Source organism: Lipophrys pholis, assembly GCF_963383615.2.
Source record: "Lipophrys pholis genome assembly, chromosome: 7".
Lineage (NCBI taxonomy): Eukaryota > Metazoa > Chordata > Actinopteri > Blenniiformes > Blenniidae > Lipophrys > Lipophrys pholis.
This window is the reverse complement of record NC_137638.1, coordinates 29,944,437-29,969,299: the sequence shown is the minus strand read 5'-3', so window position 1 is coordinate 29,969,299 and position 24,863 is coordinate 29,944,437. Positions and strand designations below refer to the sequence as shown.

General features: G+C 43.1%; 1 protein-coding gene across 1 annotated transcript in view; it reads right to left on the bottom strand.

The window, feature by feature from the left end:
* Nucleotides 1–24,863, bottom strand: part of prdm6 (PR domain containing 6) — a gene marked incomplete at both ends in the record, with an annotated part of 92,027 nt that overhangs the window by 18,673 nt on the left and 48,491 nt on the right. Inside the window, 2 exons of the mRNA XM_080467546.1 lie at nucleotides 5,956–6,334; nucleotides 17,517–17,641. Of these exons, the coding sequence (XP_080323672.1) occupies nucleotides 5,956–6,334; nucleotides 17,517–17,641 (504 nt within the window). The remainder of the gene's footprint in view (nucleotides 1–5,955; nucleotides 6,335–17,516; nucleotides 17,642–24,863) is intronic.

The following is a 24,863-nucleotide window of genomic DNA, read 5'->3' as shown; positions in this document are numbered from 1 at the left end:
CGTCCATCACGGTGATGGATGAGTGACCCGCGGCTCGGCGCTGAAAAGAGAAGAAAGACATTTTTCAACACATCTGTGTGTCCGGCAGCGACGGCTCACATCTGTGTTAGTGCCCGATGCAAATATGGCCTCCTGTGATGGCCGATACATCTCCTGAATGTCAACTGTTTAGTGACTGAGAGGAGCGGTCCGGCTCGACACGCATACATTTTTCACCTAACTGTGTTTTGAGACGTTTCTCAGCTGGCAGAGGAGCAGAAACACGGAAAGCACTGGAATATGAATTTCATCCTCATTAATCATTCCCACTTTGATCTTTACATCCAGCGCTCTGAAAACAACCGCCACTAGAGGAGCTTTGAGTTTGGACACATTTCAATCAGATGAAGGGAAAGAGCTCCGTCGTCATCGGCTGGAATCTCTGTATTTATGGAAAATCAGACCGTGATGGTAATATTCAACAACTTCACTCGTACACTAATAAGAGTAAAGTCCAGAGTGGCCTTGTATTTAGGTCACTGCAAGCAAGATGCAAAATGCCCCCTTTCACCCCCCCACGACACACCCGTTCACCCACAGGCCTTCAAAATAAAATGCACGAGGCAGGAAACCAACATCACGATAGATGAAAGTGTTTCTGTGTTGGAGAAGGTACATCTGGCGTCATCAGGTGTCTCATGCTTCAATAAGTAACTGCTGAAAGAAACAAGACTGAGACCCCGTTTACACGGCAATGATTTCAAGTGAAAACGGAAACTTTTGTTCCATTTGAAGGGGAAAACCATATATACACTACATTATCATTGCTGGACTTATCAGGGCTGTGAGCTAAAATTGCTGAATTGCAGAAACTGTTGTGAGAGTGTGGAACTAGACGAAACCAGGAGATAGAGGCAGGAACATAACATGGACACACGTTTTTTTACCTTCGCCAATGGAAGTTGGGTCAAAGCGTATGTTTCTGTCTGGACCAAGTGGCTATTTAATAAATCAATCAGAAATAATGTCAAGGGAGTCTTGGGCATTTCTTTACTTTAACCAAGTAAAGGATTAAACAACACGTTTTAGGTGTGTGTTTGTGTGACATCGGTAGTAGAATTCACTGAAGACAAAACCTTTTGGAAACGGCTCAAAAACAACACTTTCTGGAAACACTCGGGTTCGTCTCCGTGTAGACGGTAGAAACACTCAGACTGCACATGTGTGCCACAGCCAGGGGAAATAGATCGTCTGCTCATGCTGAGACGGACAATAAGAACAATATTTCATCCAGAGACTCAGGACTCCGAGTCCAGAATCTCCTGGACTTGGTAGTTTTATTTTGACAGGCACCGTATTTACCAACTTGGTCGTCTGTCCACTAGAATGTCTGTGTTCTCCCGTTGTTGATGTTTATGGTGTGTTGTTCTCTGCGAGCAGATTTCAGTGTTTCTTCCATTGTGGTGTAAAAGGTTTTGTGTGTGTGTGTGTGTGTGTGTACGTGCGTGCGTGCATGTGTGTGTGTAATTACCGAACAAAACCCTGTCAGATCATCTTGCTGGTGATCCAGTAATACAGGTCAAAGGTCAGTGCACTTCAGTAACAGTGGGAGTGTAAATCGATGACACATTTATGTTGCTCAAGCAGCAATTAGTCAATATAGAATAACATAATTAAAAAGACAACAGGAAGCCTTGGAGGAGTTATCACCTCTTCATGTATTCATACATACTGAATGCAACACAGAGACTCATTAACAAAACTCACTCAAAACAAGCTTTCTTGTTTACAGTGGAAGCTGCAGGGTGCGGTGGTGAGCACTCTCTCGTCATAGTGAGAAGAGTTTAGAGGATCATCAGTTAGAGGAGGAAGATGCTCTATAATCTGGACATTAGTGGAGGAAGATGCTCTGTAGTCTAGATGTTAGAGGAGGAAGATGCTCTATAGTCTGGATGTTAGAGGAGGGAGATGCTCTGTAGTCTAGATGTTAGAGGAGGAAGATGCTCTATAATCTGGATGTTAGAGGAGGAAGATGCTCTATAATCCGGATGTTAGAGGAGGAAGATGCTCTGTTGTCTGGACGTTAGTTGAAGTTACATCAGTCAGTCTGTTTATGAAGTATTTGTGCTTTTCTCATCAACATCAGACCTATTGACTGAGAAATCGGTTTCATTAGGTATTTCTGCTCTATCTGCTGCACCCATTCATTTTACTAGATTCTCGATTACTGGAATGACGACATGAGTATTAGAGAATGTTAAATGATTCAATCGTGCTGAGAACAAACTGTCGACAAAACATTGCTCTATGAATAAAAGGAAGAAAATCAACATGTAAAGTGGACTCTGTGGTGATGCACATTTTCAGTCAATTGTAAACTTTATGTCTGGTGATATACACGTGTGATTATGTCCATATACAAATACATGCCTCATTCATAAACACCCTCAGCCAGCTGTATGAGAGTGAACAGTGAACACAGCAGATCAAAGTGCTCAGCTAAAAGAGCCTGTTTCTCCTAAAAGAGCTTAATGACTCTCTGAAACACCAGCGCAGTAAACATATCAATCATAAAAGCAGTGGTTATTAATCCAGGCCCTGGTTGTGGTTCAGCCTGCGATGCTTATGTAACATGTGAAGCCTCTGAGTGAAAACACGGTCCATTAATGTTCCTTTTTCTCCCTCACTGATTCATCACTCATCACTATCACCAAACTTAAACAGAACCCAGCATCTCCACATGGGTTTCAAAGTGGACGGAGAGCACTTGTGAGGCCTCGCTGATGTAAACAAGCAGCTCTTCTGATGATGGATTCTGCTGAAATGACATGCAGGGAAAGTTCAGAAACAAAACAAACCTGAGCGAGACGGAGCTGAAAGGAGGTGGAGTCGAGTGAAGGAGCCGTCAGTCCTCAGGTCCAAACGGACCAATCAGCTAAACATCAATAAATATGTATGGAGGAGGAAGGAGGAGGAGGAGGAGGAGGAGGAGGAGGAGGTGAAGAGAAAGAGGAGGAGGCGGAGGAGGAGGAGGAGGGGGAGGAGGAGGTGAAGAGAAAGAGGAGGAGGAGGAGGGGGAGGAGGAGGAAGGGGAAGATGAGCAGGAAGAAGAGGAGCAGGAAAAAGTGGAGAAAGAGGAAAAGGAGGAGGAAGAGGAGCAGCTGGAGCTGGAGAAAGAGGAGGATAATGTTTTTGGGGTCATACTAACTTGAAAGTGTGATACGAAGGCCCCGTTTATCATTTTTGCAATTTTCGTTCCAGAAAAGTTTGTGATGTCGAGAACATGCCGGCCATACCACGGGAGAACACAGACATTCTAGTGAACAGACGACCAAGTTAGATTGTTATTACTGTGACTGCCAAAATAAAAGTACCAAGTCCAGGAGAATCTGGACTGAAAGTCGTGACACGCTGGAGGAAACATCGTTGTAATTCCTACGGCCATGGAACACTGGTACGGTCGCAGCGCTTCCAGAGACTGTCCACACTGTATTTTCCTTTTGAGTGGCTCACGGTGAGGTCACGGTGAGGTCACGGTGAGGTCACAGTGAGGTCACGGTGAGGTCACGGTGAGGTCACAGTGAGGTCACAGTGAGGTCACAGCGATGTCACAGTGAGGTCACGGTGAGGTCACAGTGAGGTCAAAGTGAGGTCACGGTGAAGTCACAGTGAGGTCACGGTGAGGTCACGGTGAGGTCACAGTGAGGTCACAGTGACGTCACGATGAAGTCACGGTGAGGTCACAGTGAGGTCACAGTGAGGTCACGGTGAAGTCACGGTGAGGTCACCAACAGCTTTAAAAAAAAGCAAAACAAAGTTAAAAAGTACTGTTGCACGGTCCTTTAGTATTGAAACACACTGGTTTACACTAGTTTGTTTCACGTGGGATCAGGTTACATTTTATAACCCAGAAAAGTTGCAATTCAATCTGAAGATGAATGTGATGTTGCAGCTACAAAATGACACCCGGCCACTTAAAATCAAATCAATTGAACTTCAGATTTTTCCAATTTTGAGTGAAACTCCCTCCAGGTGTTCTGGACATACGTATAGTGTTAGTAAGAATGGACAAGAGCAAACCAGCACGCCACATCTCTGGGATGCCGTTACTGTGATTTGGAGGAAAAAGACCAGGAAGGAGGATGGAATCAAACTTCTTTTTCCAGGTAAAGTGATGAGGAGTCCATTACTGGGTGCAGCATGGTGCTGGAGCTCCAGGACTGAGCTCTGTTTGGCTTGTTCAGCTGAATTTTATCTGCTCCTCCATCCCATAAAACCCTCCTATTGACAGGCACACATCGACCCTCCCTCCCCCCTCCATATGCAGCCCACATTTTTCTTCCCTATGAGTATTAGTTTATTGAATAAGTGGCATCTGTTTTCCTGGCCCCGTCACCGTAAGGCGAGGTATTTCTCACTGACGCACAGCGCTGATTTATACGCCGCTCTGACTCTCGCCACAAAAAAATAAAGCTAAGCAAAAAATTTCCAATACATCCTCTGTCCCCTCAACTCACACACACACACACACACACACACACACACACACACACACACACACACACACACACACACACACACACACACACACACACACACACACACACACACACACACACACACACACACACGTTGTTGCTGTATATAATTAATTTGGCAGATGTTAGACACACTCAAATCCTTTTACACTCTCTTCACTCCCGTCCACAAACTCCCACTTTCTGTTACACTCACAAATGGTGCAATGATGAGACGAGTTGTAATAAATTACAGCCGAAGTGTCGGCTTCCTCTCAAAAAACTGCAACAACTAATGCTGTGTCATGCTCTCGTTGTCTCTTCCTTGAAATCTACTCCTCTTCTTATTTGTGACAACAGTTGAAAATGTGGCATAAATAAGAATAGAAAAAAAAATCTTGGTTATCTACTATCTGGAGTATCTTAAGGCGTTGTGCGTTGTGTTTTGTTTTGAGTGTCTGAAAACACAACTTTTTGGATCATCCCTGAAGATTTCATGCAATTTTTGGTTATACATACATAAATACGTACATACGTACGTACATACATACATACATACATACATACAAAAAGACATTGTTTTCGGAAAGTTGCCATGTAAATGCAAGATCTTTCTGAAAAGAAAATGAAACGTGTAAATGGGGTCTTGGCTTGACTGTGTCTTAGCCAGTCTTGTTGACTCATCAACTTCAGCACTGGAAAATCAGATTATTCATCCATCAAAAATGTAAGATAAGTGCTTTCCAGACGCCTTGGTTCAGAGATGTTTGGGCTTGATGTACTTGCTGCCAGTAGAACCATCGTTAGATCTCCCTCAAACCCCCAGAAGATCCTCAGCAACCAGCCTTTTATAGATTCTGTTCAAGGAAATTATCAACCTCCACAATGGCAAGTGGAACCATCTGAAGAGGGTCACTGCATCACATGGAGCTCCTCTGGAGGGACTGCAGATCAAACCAAAGCCACAGTACACTGTGAAGCTTCTCCATCAGCAGGAGAGACCGTGTGGGGGATTCCTCAAGTATGACAACAATCGCCATAAAGAGGTGTTGACCATATTCAGGTAAAACTGTAAATGCGCAGAGCACTGCAACAGCTTCCTCATTACGTCCTACAGTAATCAACTGAGGGAACTTGACGATAGACAGGAATGAAACCTATAAAACCTTTCAATTTGCAAGGAAATCTCTCCCTTCTTCAGTTTCTGACTTGTGCTGCTTAAAAGTAGAGTTTGTGAAAACTGATGGATTCATCAATCTGTTACTTCTAAAAGGGACTGGCTCTCTGGGTCAGGTGCCCCTTTCAAAATCTAGCCCGTAACATGCTAAAAATGAATAAATTGATGGAAAAAATCATGAAAAGCATGAAGGAGAGAAAGTTAGTTACTATTTGACCAACACAAGTTTGGTATAAATACAAGAAAACAGCTTCGTCGGCACAGGAAGAGGGGACTCCTCACCTGTCGGGGTTTTGTGGACACACATGCATCTGCAGCAGGATCCTCTGGGTGAAGGTCTTGAAGCACTGGCCACACTTCCACAGGTGCCAGTCGCTGAACTCGCTGCTCAGCTGGCTGGTGGAGGTCGGACTGGCCAGGACTCGCTGGTTCTTCACACCCAGCTGGCCAAAGCCGGAGTCCGACTGAGCGCCGACCCCCACCTTGTCCAAGAGGGAGAAGCTCCGGGGGCAGGGGGAGTGCGGGAACACCATGGAGCGCATGACGGTGTTTGATGGCGTGGACGATGAAGACGATGAAGAGGAGGGTTTGCTGTTTTTGCCGAAGGATTGGAGGGATTCCTGCCGGGTCAGAGCCTCCACCACCGTGGCCGGGACGTTCACTGCGGGGGGGGGGGGGGGCAGAACAGACACCTTTACTCAGACGCTATTTTAGCAGGAACATTAACCCTCAGTTGGACGAGTGGAATCGCCTCTCAAACAGAAGGTTGCAGGTTCGATTCCCCATCTTCCCCTGTCCACATGTCAATGAGTCCTTGAGCAAGACAAACCCAAATTGCTCCCAATGGATGGATTCACACCTTGCATGGCAGCTGCCCCCATTGGAGTGTGAATGTGTGTGTGAATGAGTGAATGTGATTAACAGTCTAAAGGCCTTTGAAATTTGTTTACCATTCTTCTTTTAACAGCTGTTGGTTCAATTCCCAGCTGACCATGTAACAGAGAGATTTTAGTAAAGCAGTTCACTTCTATGGTGCTTATATACCAGCCCCCCATTCACCCTTTCAGCTCAACCCATCTATTGGGAGAACTGCCTTTCTCAAGGACAATACAACATATCGACAATGGGGGATCGGACCAGCAACCTTCCGAGTGAGTGAGAGAGGACCGGTTCTACTGGTTCTACCACGGAGAAAGATTCTGAACCAGCTTGCAGGGCAGTCCATTAGTGTGTGAGTGTGTGCATGAAACAGTGAGTGTGACAGCTGGTGAAAAAGCCTTAAAACCACAGGAGCACTGAAAAGCTGCGATTTAATAGAATCTATTTAGTTTCTACCAAAACCTGGTCTGCATTAAAACATGTGGACTGAAAGTATTTGACTAACATACAACTGGTTTGTTTCCAAACCGAATGTTGCACCAAAGTTTTCAGTTTGAAAACAGCTGATTAAAGCTCGTTTATTCAACACTGCGTACCATTACCACACGTACCATGACAATAAAGAGAAGTCATCTTAGATTAAGTGTGGTACGGCAAGACTCTGCAGGAGAACCAGAACAAAGTAATGTCACACGTTCAGGATTTTCAGAATTTGAAAAGAAAAAACTTAGGCCCTGTTTACAAAACAACCTTTCAAGTCAAAACACAAGGTTTTTTTGTTTTTTTTTTAGCATTTTTGTTTCATAAACGTTTCTTGTTTCCATGGCAATAGAAGAATCACTGAAGACAGTGTAGTTTTTCTGTGGAACCACTAGTGGGTGCTGTTGTTTGTTTTGTAATGAGTGTTTTCATTAACAGCTCCTACTGGTGGTCATTCTAATTCATTTTAAAGAATGTTCAAACTGTTGACATCGCTCGTCCTCTCTTATTTAACTGCTGCTGACGCTGCTGTCCCATGACGTCACGTAATACTTGCTGGGCTGTATCGGGAACTTTCACAAGTCTGAGTACTCTGTGCAGTATCGGAGCTGATAACCGATACCAGTGTCGGTATTGGTACATCCTTAATTATTTTCCAGGCATTATTACTGCCACAGCTTACAAGTATTCCAAGTATTAACTGTACGACTGCAGCCAGCTCCCTCCTCTGTATTACAGTGTTTTATTACTGCAGCGGCCGTCACTATCGATCCCGACTGCATTAAAAGACGATCAGGGAGCTAAAGTGGAGCTCTCCGTCAGCCTGCTGCATTCTTCAGGGTTAATGCCCGGCTCACATGGCGGCTGCTTTGTCTCCGTTCTGCCTCGGAGCAACAGATCGGACATGAAGCTGGCAGGACAACGACATCAGATGGAGAGATTTGACGTTAACTGTTGCCAGTGAATAAAACAGTCGCACACAGTGACGCTGACAAGGAAAAAACACATTTACATTAGATAGAAGTGTGTAAATTAGATTTTGGGAAAGCAGCTGAAGCAAGCTGTCCTCACTCGACCCTGAAGTCCGGCCGGCAGACGCAGCGGCACTCAGTAACCTTTCATCATTTCCAAACCCGGAGCTCGTCTCACTTTAACTGAACACAGAGAACTAGTTTCTCTGATCAGATGGACAATGTCCACAGTCCAGTTTTAGAAGGAAATTCCTACGTTTTCATTGAGATTGATGGGAAACATGACAGCTGTTTAGGATCAATGCCTTTTCTATCAGTAATAATAACAGTCACACACTTTTGTCATTTTCTTCTTATTTTCTTCTTTAAATTTTTTTTTCAAACAATTTCTGTGGCACAAAAGAACCAAAAGTTCAGTCATTTTAAGGATTTCAACCCTTAAAACATCAGGTTTGTTTACTTGATCTCTCTGTTATGATGAAAAAAATGAAAATAATGACCAACTAGATTTATTTTCTATAATTCTTTAAATCAGTATTGGACAAAGTATGTGACTATGATGCAATTAAAATTTTTGGGTGGCATAGGAATTGTTAATGTAATTAATTAATAATGTTTTTACTCCCCTACTTAGTCAGAACACACAAAAATATTACAGGTTGTTATTATTATTGTTTTATTGGGGTGTGAATAAATGTTTTTACTATTTTCAATCCTGATTTAAAAATATGAAACATTTGTAATTCTTTTATTTTTTACTCCTTTAAATTTTTTATTTTTTATATTTATTTTTTGACCTTTTATCCTTTAAATGCCAGTTTAATTGCATGATTTTAATCAGTCTTGAATATTTTATATATTTATAATTGGATGAAATATTGATATTAATGCATTATTATTAGTTAGTGTATGTACTCAGATTTATTATCATTTATTGTAATGCTAAGCCTAAATAAAACATTTCTCATTAATACTGTAAACAAAATAAATATTTGTTATATTTCCCAAGTTTTATGAACCACAAATCAAATTCAAGTTGAACATTCAAAACAGAACAATTACTGATGATAAATCATGTCAACAAACTTTTTAAGCTTTTAAAGGGTTCAAATCCTTTACACAAACAATATTTGGATCAGGACTGAAAGTGATAAAAAAAAGCAGGAACATTTGAATGTGCAGGAATGTTAGAGATACGTAGGAGAGGGAGCTTCATCCTCCTGCAGTGAAAACATGAGGTGGAGGTTCTCCTCCCTGGTTCCTCCAGTGTGAGCTGCAGCTCTGCAGCCACTCGTCATAACGTCTCATCTTTCATCAGCTCACCTCTGCCATCAGGCCACCAGCTCCATCGATTCTCTAATAACCTTATGAGGAGATAATTACACCATTTGTAAAGAGCCCAACGGCGCTATCGACGCCCGCGTTATGCGCTGCTCGTCCACACATAATTAATTTTGTTACCAACATTGCAGATACGAGCTACGTCACGTCGATAGTGTTTGGGTTGAGTGCGACATGCATCATCGGAATGGGAGAGTTGTGCAGAGTTTGCAACATTATGGAGTTGTTGGAGGCGTGAGATGAAGAGGAGTCCGCTCTGCAGAACACAAACTTAGAAAAGCAACTTGTCTTCTCACTGACTGAGTCTGAAGGTGGAGGTCAGACTGAATCTACACCCAAGATCTGAATCTCCATCAGACTGAACTCCGTCACATCTGCCCAGTCTGATGGTTCAGCTACCCCCCTACTCCACCTCCTTCTATTCTTCTTCCTCCTCCTCCTCCTCCTCCTCCCATTATGAGAACCATATGATGTTCCCTTGCAGCCCTCCTGCCTTTTTTCTCCGCTCTCCTGTTTATATCACTTTCTGTTTACTGTTCAGTTTGACAGTTCAACAGAAAAAACAAAATTGATCCACAAATCATTTTGGGAGCGCGTGACAGAGCCGCAAAAGTCACAAACACAAGCCATGTTGTCCTCAAAGTCAGATAATCTAATAATGGAGCAGAAAACAGACTGTGCAGCATCGTCCTGCCGTCCACTGTCTCTATTGATGTGATGAAATATGACCTGCAACATCGTTTCAGATTATTTAGCTGTATTGTCAGTATTGTCAACAATCCAGATTAAAGACATGCACACACATGCTTTAAATGATCTGAGGGTGGAGTGCACTTCCTGTCTTCAGCTGACACCTCCATCTCCCCGAAAACCACCGTTCCATCGTGGACATTCATATAACTTCAAAAGCTGCTCGTTCCACCTGCAGTAACTGAACATTTGGAGCCGAAGCCCCCGGCTGGCCTCACACTCAACAACATGTGCACTCGTTGTGGTTGGGTCTATAATTTTTTTCTGAAACTAAAAAACACAATATATACGATGTTGAACCTTAGTTTAAGTAATAAAATAGCCGAGCGAGCCAAAGTGTGCGTGTCAGAAGTCTGCCTCCAGTGTTGGAGTCTCTTATTACTGTCCTGAATTACAGTTCAGATCTTGTTGCCAAAGCTTTGTTAGTGATCAATAATCCTCAATCCATCAGCCATTATCAAGCCTTATCAAATCAATACAGGTTATTATCATAACAGAGATGATAGTAAGTCACATCAGTAAGCCGAGACGGACAAAACCAGTTTAGTGCGTCTCAGAAGTACCTGCTGATCACGATCTGTGCAGTTGTGAGTGGGATTAGTTATTGAGTTTCTGCATTCAGACAGTGAAAGGTTTTTGTATGGGTTTACTGATCTGGTGCACCCCAAGTCAGATTATGAACTAGAATTGATTTGACACCCCTCCTATATAAAATACATTTAAAAAAACAATACGCACAAAAAGAGATGGAGACGGTGGAAAGACAAAGGAAAGCAGCTTGTGCTGTTTGGAAGAGAGCGACGAGCTCACAGAGCCTCTGAAATGCAGGATCACTCTCGGTATCCAGCCGAGCAGTGGGCCCACGGTGAGCTGGAGCTTTCCAGCCTCAGGTCCATGAGACGTTCCTGAGACCACAGGAAGTCCACAGTCTGTACCTCCTCAAAACTATGGTTCATGGCCAGGGAACTTGGGTACCAAGTGGACATGAGCTGATGATGACCAGCCAACCAAGAGGCTCACTAATGTGGGCTTCTGTACGGGTCCTCGCAAGGTCAATAATGGGAAACACTTGTAGACTGGTGATCTATTGATCTATAACAGTACCACTTGAGTACCATGAATAAATACTGCATTGAGCCCACATGGACATTTAGCATGAGGTCATTATGGCCAATGTTTCAGCACACGCCCCACACACTAATGTTGGCTGAATATTAGGCCCTGAAAGATAAAGGGAGTCCATTTTTCAGACCCACTTCCAGGAAAAAAGGCTGTTTCAATCACTATACTTCTTCATATGACGTCACGTCTTGATCTCTAGATTCAGGTCACTTCAGGACTCGCTATGTAAGCCCTGGTTTGTTTTGGTTTGTAGAAACTTCCTGAGCATGAAGAGCTGAATGAATAATAAATAGAATCTAAAGTGCAGTGGAGCCGCTGTTTCTCTCTTTCTGCTGGATAATGAAGACAACTCAGAGTGTCTGCTGCTGTAGAACATCATAATATACTATATTTCTATAACCTAAGAAAAATCTGGTGTTACTGTAATCAAATCTCTTTTATTTAAGGAAGGGAAACTTTATCAGTAGCAGACACAAAATGGAATTTAAATGCAGAAGAGATTTATGACTTCCTGTATTTTGGAAATTTTTTTGAATTAATAGTAATTTTTGTTAATAATAAAGTAAGCACACAGGTGTAGTTTCAGCTACTTTAGTATACAAAGAACCTATTTTTAGTTTAAGTTGTCATATTCATGCTTTAGGATTCATCAGACAGATTGTTTTTATTGCAGAACTTGAACACAGTGGAGATATTTCTCCTTCTTCTCAGCTTTCCAGCCTTGATGTGCTCCGTCAGCATCCAGCGCTCTGATGAAGGTCAACAATGTGAGTTTGTGCTCCACCGAGGACACCGAATCGCAGTCCCGCTGTCTCCAGTGTGGAGTTTCATCCTTTGTGGGTTCAATCAGCACGCAGCGATACCACGGAAAACTCCAGTTAGTCTTTAATCTGGAGCCGCGCAAGAGACCAGTAATTCAATTTTACTTCACTGGGACCAGAGCAAGGTTCCTTCTTCACTGTGTGTGTGTGTGTGTGTGTGTGTGTGTGTGTGTGTGTGTGTGTGTGTGTGTGTGTGTGTGTGTGTGTGTGTGTGTGTGTGTGTGTGTGTGTGTGTGTGTGTGTGTGTGTGTGTGTGTGTGTGTGTGTGTGTGTGTGTGTACATTTTTACTCTTGAACAGATTAAATCTGCAGGGTTTCTGACTGTTGAATCTTTGGATGAATTAAGTTTGACACTATTAAATGTGAAATCACACATCAGCCCATTCCTGTAACTACTATAAATACATTTCTCCTCCTCTCGATCGTAGAAAAGAACAAGAGTGTAAATCCTCCTGAAGAACTCTATCAACAGGATTGATGCTGCTTCTCTCATCCCTGAGGGCCTGTTCACACGACAACCATTTCAAGTGAAAACACAAACCTTTGTTATTGTTTTGGGCGTCTGTTTACACGACAATGACGCTCAAAGCCACTGAAAATGTAACTGTTGGAAAATGGCAACCAAGATGGAAGATTTCGTTAATGCTCGGACTCCGTCGTGGTGTAAATTGGGCAAAAACGACGCTTTCTGAAAACGCTTGCGCTCAGTCCCGAGTCGGCAGTGGAAACGCTGCTCCTGGTCACCACGGGCGAGTTAACTAGTTGTTCTGCACATGCTCAGTAGCTGGACAACAAGAACAATGTTTCCTCCACCCTGACATTACCATCTTCTCCTGGGACTTGGTGGTTTTAAAGAGGACAGTCACCGTGATAACAGTCCAACTTGTTGTGTGTTCATACGAATGTCTGCGTGCTCCCATTGTTAATGTTTACAGTGCATTGTTCTCTGATGTATGTGCGTGTGTGCTTTCATTACAAAAACAACAAATGGCACCAACTTGCGGCCTGGCACGCTCACGACATAGTTTTCAGTGTTTCTGCCGTTTCCATGTAAATGGACATCGTTGTCATAACGTTTTCATAACGTTTTCATACCGTTGCCGTGTAAACGGCACCTTATAAAACGAAAACGTAAAACAATGCGTTTTCACTTGAAACATTGTCGTGTAAACGGGGCCGTAATCAGAGCTTTGAAATCCAAGCACACAAAAGGATGAAGACATCCTCTTGAATATTTGAAATCTTACAAGGAAATGTTGAATTGTTGCACAGGTGTGTCTCAGGCTGGACACAATAGAAGGAAGGACTCTGAAACACATCGTTTCATCACACAGCACGACGCCACAGATGTCGCAAGTTTTTAATCAGCATTTTCATGGGCCACAACTGTGAGGTGGATGGATCATCTCAGCAAAGGAGAAGTGCTCACTAACACAGATTGAGACAATCTGTGAGCAATATTTGAGAGAAATAAGCCAGTTTAGGTAGAAACAGTCTCAGGTCTTTGAGTTCAGCTCATGAAAAATGAGAGCAGAAACAAAAGTGTTGTTCAGTGTATGTTAAGCTCACAATGACACTCACACATCAGCCTGCTTCTTCTGAGTATCGGCGATACTGGCTTTGGTTTTCCTTAGTATCGGCTCAGTAAAGCAGATCAGTGGGATTGAATATCACTACTCATCAGTCCACAAAACTCTTTTCCAGCCGTGTTGGGCTCTTTGGCAAAGTGTGGCTACAAAGGAATCCGGTGGCTGCCGCAACACGTCAGTCAACGACTGGAAAACAGAGCTTTTCTTCTCTGGTCAGGATAGTTTGATGAGCTGGTGAGTCAGAGGAAGCTTCGTTCTGCGTTCTCGTCCAGGAGAACCTCAGTCCGAGTAATCAGGTCCACCACACCGCCACCACGCCGTGTTCAGGCTTTCTCAGCGACATACAGGCCAGTGCAGGCTTTATAAACAGAAATAAGAGTGTGTGTGTGTGTGTGTGTGTGTGTGTGTGTGTGTGTGTGTGTGTGTGTGTGTGTGTGTGTGTGTGTGTGTGTGTGTGTGTGTGTGTGTGTGTGTGTGTGTGTGTGTGTGTGTCGCAGTAAACAATGTCATGTAAGCAAGCTGTTCCATCTGTAAAGCCAACCAGTTTGTGGCCAAACGTCTGTAATTTGCAATCAGTGAGATCTCGTTTCACTCAAAGAGCGCCTCCTAATTCAATTCATTTCAATTTAGATTCCACCCATTCAAACTACTTCTTCATGTATTGTTTTGTTACTTTTTTTTCTACCTCTATAATTACATAAGACAAAAAAAGTCAACGTTTGTTGTTTTTTTCCCTGCAGGGAGTTTAAAAAACAAAACAAAAAAAGCAAATAAAGAAAAAAATGATTTGTATGGAAAAGACATGAACAGGCTGACTGGGCAAAAAAGTGGAGGAGATGTAAAGTCAAACAAATGAGAGAGGGAAGGATTGAGGCAGGAGAGGCTGAGTGAGTCGAGAGAAAAGACAGAAAACAAAAAGAGGAACTAAAAGTCAGAAACATCCAAACATAACATCCAGAAAAGCTTCTGGATTCCAGCCAAGATGGGCCACATACATTTACACTGCATATAAATTTTACTTATATATAGAGGTTTCACTTATATATAGAGGTTTCACTTATATATAGAGGTTTCACTTATATAGAGATTTCACTTATATAGAGGTTTCACTTTATAGAGGTTTCACTTATATAGAGATTTCACTTATATAGAGGTTTCACTTTATAGAGGTTTCACTTATATAGAGATTTCACTTATATAGAGGTTTCACTTTATAGAGGTTTCACTTTATAGAGGTTTCACTTATATAGAGGTTTCACTTTATAGAGGTTTCACTTTATAGAGGTTTTACTTTATAGAGGTTTCACTTTATAGAGGTTTTACTTTATAGAGGTTTCACTTTATAGAGGTTTCACTTTATAGAGGTTTCACTTATATAGAGGTTTCACTTATATAGAGGTTTCACTTATATAGATGTTTCACTTATATAGAGGTTTCACTTTATAGAGGTTTCACTTATATAGAGGTTTTACTTTATAGAGGTTTCACTTATATAGATGTTTCACTTATATAGCACTTTTCAACTGCTTGAGCAGTCCCCAATGCGCTTTATATTGGTCATCACATTCACCCATTCACACACACATTCACACACCAATGGAGGCGGCTGCCATGCAAAGTGCTCAAACCATCCACTGGGAGGAATTTGGAGTTCAGTGCCTTGCTCAAGGACACCTTGGCATTTGGACAGACATATACGTTATTCTACATCTTACATTTTGGTTCTATTCTCTTTCCCCCTGTCGTGTGTCAGAAGTCTTGCTCAGAAACCCACAGGAGGAACTTGTTCGCTGTGGGATTGGAACTTGCAACCCCCCAAACACAAGCGAACTTCACCGACCTCTCGCTAATATAAACCAGAGTTGCTATGTACAGTAGGCCTATCGGATTTTATAGTCATTGTGACTGTTTTTTAATTTGCTGTTTGCTTTTAATTTTCAATGGAAAAAGATAATTCCAGGAATTTGAAAGGTTTTCTTCTGTATCGCATTGAAATGTTTTTTTTCACAGTTTTTTTCAAATGAATGAAATACACTGAACTAAAACTGAAACTAAGTAAAACCTCTGAGTTTCTTGTCTAAGGACCCATTTACAAGGCACGTGAAAACACTAAACCTTTATTGCATTGTGGTTGTCTGTCACAACCTTTAGGAAATGCTGTGTAGACAGCTGCTGCTGGTCAGGCACACCACGGCCGTAGTACCTAGTTCTTCTGCACATGCTCAGTAGAGACAATCAGAACAAAGTTTCCTCGCTGGTGTCATGACTCCTAGTCCACATTGTCCTGGACTAGGCAGTTTTATTTTGACAGCCACCATAGTAACAATCCAACTTGGTGGTCTGTCCGATAGAATGTCCGTGTTCTCCCGTTGTTGATGTTTAGAGCTGCATGTGTGTGGTTTCAGAATGTTTCCATGAAACGAAAATGCACAAACGATGCGTTATCACTCGAAACACTGTGTAAACAGTTCTCTCTGTCTGCATGGAAAGAGAGGCAGGCGAATATTTACATCACAGATAGTGACGTAGCGCTTTTTCATGGCTTCATGCTTCTTGTTACACTGCCCCCTACAGGTTTGGCATGCTCATAGCAGCTCTGAACCAGGTGTATATGCAGGTCGTGTCAATGAAGACTTTTTTTGTAAACGTAGGGGGGAAATATCAGTTTTTGTAAAACCCTGGTTTGTGTAAATGTGGCCTTAGTCTCTGGAAAAGCTCCAGTTCAGATTTACTTTCTTCCAAAGTTGCTCTCTCTCTAACTCTAACATAAATAGCCGACAGGTGAAGAATCGGTTCAGCAGCAGTCGTACACAGAGCTTGTTTGATCTTCTTCACGATGAAGAGGCCTCTCAAGGGTGAAACACCTTCGCCAAATTAAAGTCGTCTCTGTCTTTAGACTTAATTTACTGGGTTTTTTTTCAACTCTCCGCCTTTATTGGCCTTTCAGGACCTGCTGCTGAGAACGGTGTATTGATCATGATTCCAATTATTAAAACAACAGGAGGTAAAAAAGATTTGAATAGCTTCTGTTAGTGGCGATTTATGAGCAGCCTTCCAGCTCCTCACTGCACACTGATACACTCAACCTCTTTGAGTTGGTTTGTTCTTAAAAGGGAAATGGACTTTCTATCCTTTACATCTCATTAGCAGTCCCAATGTGCTTCCACATAATAACTCACATTCATATTCACAACAGGGTTGTGAATATCCTTCATTTCCAGGGACGAGTTTCCAGCAATTAATGTGTCATTTCTACAATATCAAGTTTTGTGAGCTAGTTTTAATAAAACTGGGTAATAAATGGAAATGGCTGTATTTGGTCACATGGCTGAATCACAAACATCAATCAGACAAAGCTGTAAAACAAGGTTGTTTCAATTGTGAGAAAGAAAAGAATCAGGTCACAACAGAAAAGAAAGCCCCTCGTACGATTTGGTCCCAATGTGTTTTTGCCCGCGGTTCATCTGGTTTTGGCTCGTCTGAACAATAAATCAGAGAACAGGCAGACTGCAAAAATAAAAGTGCATTTGCATCATTGTTTTCGTGGCGGGTTGAAGGTCTAACAGCTTAAATACAGTCTGTAATAACGTCTGCGCGTCGTCCAAAGAAAACTGCAGTGAGTAAGTGTGGACGGACCGGTCGCAGAGCCGAGGCGCTCGGATCATGTTCATATCAGCACCGCAGCCAAATCACTGCCACATTCTAATGGAAGAAAGCACCTGCTGGACAGAGAGGGATTCTCCCGTCACAGTCCTAAACCTTTCTTAATGCTTCCTCTTCTGGCTCAGTTCTGTGAAGCATTCGTCGGTTCTCCGAGCGAGATGTTTCACACAGACAGTCGGAGACAAACACGACGAGACAGTAAAGAGAATGAAGACATGTTCTCTCACGGTTCTCGTCCTGAGCGATGCACTGCAGAGGAATCCCGAAGAACGAAGTGTAGGAGTCGTTGTACCACACCAGCAGCTCGGTGCCTCGGGGGATATCCATACACGCCCGGTAGAAGATACACGACCTGCAAGACAAACAGAAGAACCAGCAGCAGCAGCATGAGCCTGTGAAGCATCAACATCGAGTTTCCTGCTCCTCACATTGATGTTTACGCTCCAGTTTCTCTCATCTAGTTGTTTTCAACTCAGGATCCAGTACTTCAGGATGTTTTTATGGTGCAGATCGATGTGTGCGAAGGAAAGTTGAGCTTTTTCACTGTAATTGCAGTGGAGATGGGCCCTCAGTTAGATTTTCATATTATCTGAATTACAAACTGTAAATATGAAGAAAATGAAATAAATATCAAGAACATAGCCCACTTTAGAAAGATAAAATCAGGGTTCCTGGGCCTGTTTGACTCAGATCTTGTGTAAATGATTCAGCAACGACATACATACCCAAACAGATTGTGCTTTTGGTTTTCCAAAATGACAATAATACTATAATTGACATCACATGCAAACAGGACAATTCAAATGTTGTGCATTAGGCCCTGTTTACACGACAACTGCTGCCTTCTTTCCACGTTCATTTGCTTACCTTCACTAATGTAATACCATGGAGTTGGACTGTTAGGGAGGAAGTCATGAAACACACCATGTCGCAGCAAAATATCTGAATTTGGCAGAAATGAAACCCAACATGGGGAAACGGGCTGTCAGAGAGTCAGAGCTGAAAGAGACGAGCGGCGAGAGGTTGAGAGAAGACTGAAAATTGCTTATACACACAGAAATCCTGAGTAAATCAGGCCCGTGGACTCACTTGGTGGAGAATCTATCTGTACATTTGACCAAACTAGAAGCAGTCACATGCGCTAGCCAGTTCAACTTTTTTTCCGAACTGAATGAAAAAGAAATAAAACTACCTCGAGTGGCTCTAATACTCTTCTGTAGGTTTCTGACTGTGTTCAGGGCTTTTTCTTTTTTTCAAATCTCTCCCATCTGATAAGAGCTGAGTCTCACATCTAAACCGACCCCAAATGATTTATGGGAAATATCTGGTGTCTCTCACTCTCTTCAGCCCGACTAATGAGCGCGCTGTTGTTGGTGCAGGCGGCCAGCGAGCTGACGGTTCCCGGGTCACGGTTCTGCTAAAACAACACCTCGCAGGCCCAAAAACATCATTCTAACAACATGAGCAAGCCACAGTCTCATATCCAGCGCAGGGTATTTAACACACTTTCCCACATGTTTGTCTCCCAGTGGGGTGGCGGGGTGTCAGTGCTGAGAGGTTACCGGTTCGACTCTCCAGCCTTTCTGCCAACGTGCCCGCAAGCCAGACGACTAACGTGCAAACAGCTTGGGACAAGTGCTTAAAGAAGAAATGTGATCCAATCCAAACTACAACGACGACGTTACGTCTCAATAAGTCAAAGCACGTCGAGTTTTAACACGTGAGAAGAGAGGAGCTTGACTTGACGTCTCTTAAACACTTAAATGCTCACTATGGACATCAGGAGGCAGCACACACACACACACACACAGACACACACACACACACACACACACACACACACACACACACACACACACACACACACACACACACACACACACACACACACACACACACACACACACACACACACACACACACACACACAGCGATCACAGTGAGGAGAATCAGATTTACACCCACATAACACCAAGGTGAGACACTGTCCATCCTGCTGAACCAGAGTCAGCTGGGATCAGCCCCCGACCTCCACAAGCCCAGTCTGGATGAAGTGATATGGACTTGAGCTTTAGTTGCTTTCCAAAGCACAGCAGATCGGTTCGGAGTTTCCTGCTCGTGGTTTATTTGATCATTTATTGAGTTGGTTGCTTTTCAATCGGAAGGTCATGGATTCAATCCCACATCTCACCCTGGGAAAAGATTCAAGGAAAGAGGAAGCCCCTCCCTCTGAATCTGAACGCGTCACTTAAACAACAGTTTCGCGTTAACGCAGCAATATTCTGAAAACAATGTTTGTTCCCACGGCAACAGCAGAAACACTGAAAACAATATTGTTTTCATGCTGAGTCACTAGTGGGTGCTGTTGGTTGTTTTTGAGATGAAACTACACACGTAAGCAGAGAACTAAGATATTAACATCAACAATGGGAGAACAAGGACATTCTAGTGGACAGACGACCAAGTTGGATTATTATTACGGTGAATGTCAAAATAAAAGTACCAAGTCCAGGATACGGACTGAGAGTCATGACACTCTGGAGGAAACATTGTTTTTATTGTCCATCGACTATTTACCACAGCAGCGGCGCACATAGCGCATAGCAGCATTTCAAACGTCTCCCAGGAGTCGTGCCCCAAGCCTTTCCAGAAAGTGTAATTTTTGACGGTTTCCATGGCAACGGTGCGTGAGCGTTTTAGAAACATTTCAAAAAGTTGTGTTTACCTTCACTTGAACCATATCCACCACACGCGTGTGATTTAATGGCATTCTTTGGTATTGTAATAACTGTGAGTATGAGACATTCAGGTGGATCTGCTGCGTCTTATTTCACAGCCCACCATACTTGCTAGTGTGTGCTGTCTACTTGCAAAAACGTGGGCAAAATTTGGGGATCCGTACGTGGTGAGTACCGCCTCCGTACAGATTTGGGAGCACCCAGACACGCTGTAGCACCTTTCGTGCATGAGGAACTTTCGCTGTGTTCGGGCTACGGATTCATCCCCGTACAGGTGACACGCGTGCCTTCTACAGCCAATGAGCGCAAGACGCACTGACTCCGTGAGTCTTTAAAATGTTTCCCACAGTCACTTGCTCTAAGGAAGGCGCACTTATCCCCTGCCTGGTCTGTGCTTACTCGGCACTTCCCCAGTTCTACTGTCTAAGGAGCACGCAGAACTCACGTTGTGCGCAGGGATTTCTGCATGGACGAAACCACCTTCTCCTGCGTCGGCGTCCCCATTGCCTCTCCGGTTGCCTCTCCCGTTGCCTCTGCCATTGCCTCTTCCGTTGCCTCTCCCGTTGCCTCTTCCATTGCCTCTCCCGTTGCCTCTCCCCTTGCCTCTCCCATTGCCTCTCCCGTTGCCTCTCCCATTGCCTCTCCCATTGCCTCTCCCGTTGCCTCTCCCATTGCCTCTCCCATTGCCTCTCCCGTTGCCTCTCCCATTGCCTCTCCCGTATCTTTTTTTTCCCCTCTCCCGTATCAGGGCAAGTAAAACCACGTCGAGCTCCTGAGCTGCCACTTCAAGCTGCTCTTGCAGCATCAGAACCCGGAGTTTCTGCGGTGGAATGGGCGGCATCTGGAGGCAGCAGCAGCTGGGACATCGGACAAACTCACGTTCATCACACTTGCTCCCACTTAGAACATGCAAGTGAGTAAAGACACCATACGTGAGCAGCACGTGTAAGTACGGCCTCCATAGGATAACGTGGCAATCGCACAGAGATCGTACATTGTAAGCACGTTGTAAGCAAAACGTGAAACGTTTTCAGAAGAACGTGGCGGCCGTGGCCTCCCCAAAAACGTTCGGACTAAAAGCACGGTGGGTTGTGACCGGGGCTTAAAGGTGAAATGATGAGCGGTGGCTGAGTTTTGTGTGAGGGGGTTTGAGGAGAATAAAAAGAAAGCAGGACGCAGAGGCAGGCTGGACGGAGCCAGGACGTCACGCCGTGGGAAAAGATGCTTATTTGATCAAGTGTGGACACACCAAACTTAAATACCGAGAGGGAGGAGATGAAAGAAAGCAGCGGAAAAAGACATTTTTAGGAGGAGTGCAGCAACATGGAGGCTGTGAAACAGCAGGCGAGCGACACAATAACAGAGACTTCTAACAGCTCGTTGCAGACTCGTGTTGACAGGAGAAACACTGGGTGTGTCTTCGTAGAGATTTCTACTTCACAGTTTTCTGATTTCACACACGTCGACCTTTAATACTGGTGTTCGATGCCACATTACCTGCACCAGGTAGTGTCATTATTTTGATCATAAGTATCAGTGGAGTGATAATCTGTTGACTCATCTGGGCCTTTCTTCAACAAATACCTTTATTACAATGGACATGAAAACTTGTACTGATGCGAATCACGGAAGCTTGAATACGTTCAAGCAAAACACGGATTTGAAAAAAGTCCTGATTGCTCAATGGTCTCTGAGCAAAGAGGTTAAAAAAAAGTATTTATACTGGAGCAAAAGATGTAAATACTCATTTCTACCTCAATATTTTAAAATGCATTTTCCAAAATTCAAGAATTATTCTGCTGCTGTTTTATCGGCTTACATCTCACCAAGAATCAATTTTTTGTATTAATTAACCTTCTAAGACTTAAACTGATTTCGTACTGTGGTCGAGACAATTGAAAATTATGAACCAAACACCACTGACCTGCATGAGCGCTTATTTTAACTTTCAGTGTTTCTAGTTGCTAAAATTAAGATGTTTCCGCTTCCAGTCATACGTTGTGCTTCATTGCTCTTAAACTATATATGTCCTACACCTGTATTATATCAAAAACTTTATATTTACATGCGTGATGCCACAACACTCTGAGTACCTGCTGGACCATATTTACCACAGAGGAGACATGTTGGAAACCCAAAACATTCTTATCTGAAAAAACGGCATCATCAGCAAAAAAGAAGCAAATTAAACTGAAAACGTTTAGAAAAGTTTTGCGTTTACATTGTTTTGGCAACAATGTCCATTTATATGGAAATAATGTAGTTTTGTGTTGGGCCACAGGTTGGCGCTGTTGGTTGTTTTTGAAATGAAATCAGACACACATACAGCAGAGAACAATCCGTCATAAACTATGACAATGGAATATTCTATTGGGCTGATCACCAATTGGATTGCATTCCAGTGACTATCAAAATAAAACTACCAAGTCCAGGAGAATATGGACTGGGAGTCACGACACCATGGGGTGTTGTTATTGTTTATCTACTGAGCATGTGCAGAAGAACTGTTTACCACAGTTGTGGTGCCCCTGCACTGTAGCAGTGCTTCTGTTGTCTCCTCGATGACAGAGACCAAGCATTTTTGAAAAGTTCCACTTTGGAAGCAGTTTTCAAAAAGTTGTGTTTTCAGTGGCTCCGAGCACCGTTGTCATGGAAACGGACACAACTAAAGTTTTGCACTTTCATTTGAAATCATTGTAAACAAGCCCTGAATTAATTATGTCACTGAGCTGCGGACAGTTTTTTTTTCTTTTTTGGTGTTTTTTTTTTTTTTTTTTTTTTTATTTTTCCATTTCATACTGTAGCCAGAAACGCTATGGAGATTCGCACTCTCAGCTCACTGCAGCACGATCCCCGGTTCGAATCTGAGAGTCTGGATGACGGGGTATTGAACACGGATGGATGGACACTGTCCAAACCCTCTTGGATTGGGGGAAAGTGGAAACTGTTGCTTTGGAAAAAGAGGAATTGCAGCAATATTTGATCACAGTGAACGTTTTTATTACCAGCAGGGTGGAGTCTGGACACTGGTACAGATTAAACAGAACAGAACTTTATTATTAAGAAGAGAAGCCAAACTGAGATCTGGGTTTGAGAAAGTGTGTTAATAATAATAATAATAATTCTCTCCACACTGGAGCCGAGGGGAGGGGTGAGGTGGTGTTGGGCCCATGTACAAACAGCCAGGAGGGACTGGGCGATAAATCAAACATACCCCCCCAAATGACTTAAAAAAACCTGGGGGGGGGGGGGGGGGGGGGGCAACATGAATGCTGCTACATTCAGACATGCTTGTGCTGGAAATCAAACGCATCCAACGGGCTGATCTTTTTATTCTGTTTTCATACAAAGCAAAGGCGGCCTCACAATCAGCTTTTTAATAATAACACACGAAACGCTTCGGAGGGACGCCGCAAGGTTATAAATCTCCCAACACAAACACCTCACGAGGTCCCGGAACGCGTCCTCATGAAGAGAAAGGTGTTGATGTAACAGAGTCACATGTTGGACCTGCACAGACCAACTTTCATCAAGCAAGGCTGGATTCACAGTGTGGGATCGAGAAAACATGAAAGAAGAACGTCAGTTAAAATACCTTTCTTAGTTCGGTCGCGTCTCTTGTGTCCTACTAACTGTAATTGTTAGATTTCTTTTATATTACACCAAATTTGTTCAGCTTATCAGTAAGGCGGAGCTTCACCAGTAGAGGGAGTGGTTATATCCCTGCATGACATCATGAAGGGAAACTCTCTGATTCGCCTGTTTGAGCACACATTCACTAAAAAGTGCAGCAAGAAGTGAGCAAGATGACAGACTTTCTTCACTTCTGGAGCCCCACAGCCTATAGGGACACACATTACTCTTAGTAAACATTATGAAGTGAATGTTGCATAATATGGGACCTTTCATGAGACAGACTGTAAATTAGATTCTGCCAAACTTATCAAGAAGAAGATAGTTCGTACAACACCAGCAATGCAGCAGAGTTAGCCCGATGTCGCTCATTAGTTTTCAGCACAGAGCTCCAAGTCATGCTACATGCTACAGGCTAAAGAGTTTTGGGCTCACACACCAGAGATGCTACATGCTATATGTGATTAATGTCTAACTGATAAACAAAATAAACGGAGTGTGTGGAGCATTACATGTTCAATTAATCCATTCATCCATCTTCCCCTCTTCTTTCTCCAGTTCAGGAGGTTGAACTCAATCCAAAGACGAATCTATCTTCCACTTTTCACTTTCACTCTAAATATACCAGATGACACTTTTCCTCAACTTTGTTCTTCAACTTTATTCTTGACTCTTTAAAACGTTTTGAACACGTACTTGAACAAGCTTTGTCAGCTTGTTTTCACAACAATGAATTCAAAGCCTTGTTGTTAATGTTGTGTCACGTTTCCACACAACAGAAAGGCATCTGTTCAGGTAAATCAGTCTGTGCCTGCTTCCTGTTTGGACCAGGTGGACCAGTTTTTCCGAGTGTGGAGAAGAAATCTCTTGCTCATACAGTAAATACCTGTTACTGTTGGTTTGTTAGGTGAATTCCAAGCACACATACTTCAGGTCTAATTCAGGCATGATGTTAAAAAAACTACTGACAAGTTAATCAAGTGTTGTACTATATATGTGTTACAGCGTGTTACAGTGTTGTACAATATATATTTTGCACATAACTTTCTCTTTGTGTGCGTGCGTGTGTGTGTGTGTGTGTGTGTGTGTGTGTGTGTGTGTGTGTGTGCCCTCACACACTATCAGGCGGGATCAGATCCGGGTAAGATGTTTACCAGGTTGTGGTCATTGTTGTCACGCCTTTCAGATGAGGCCTGAACGGGA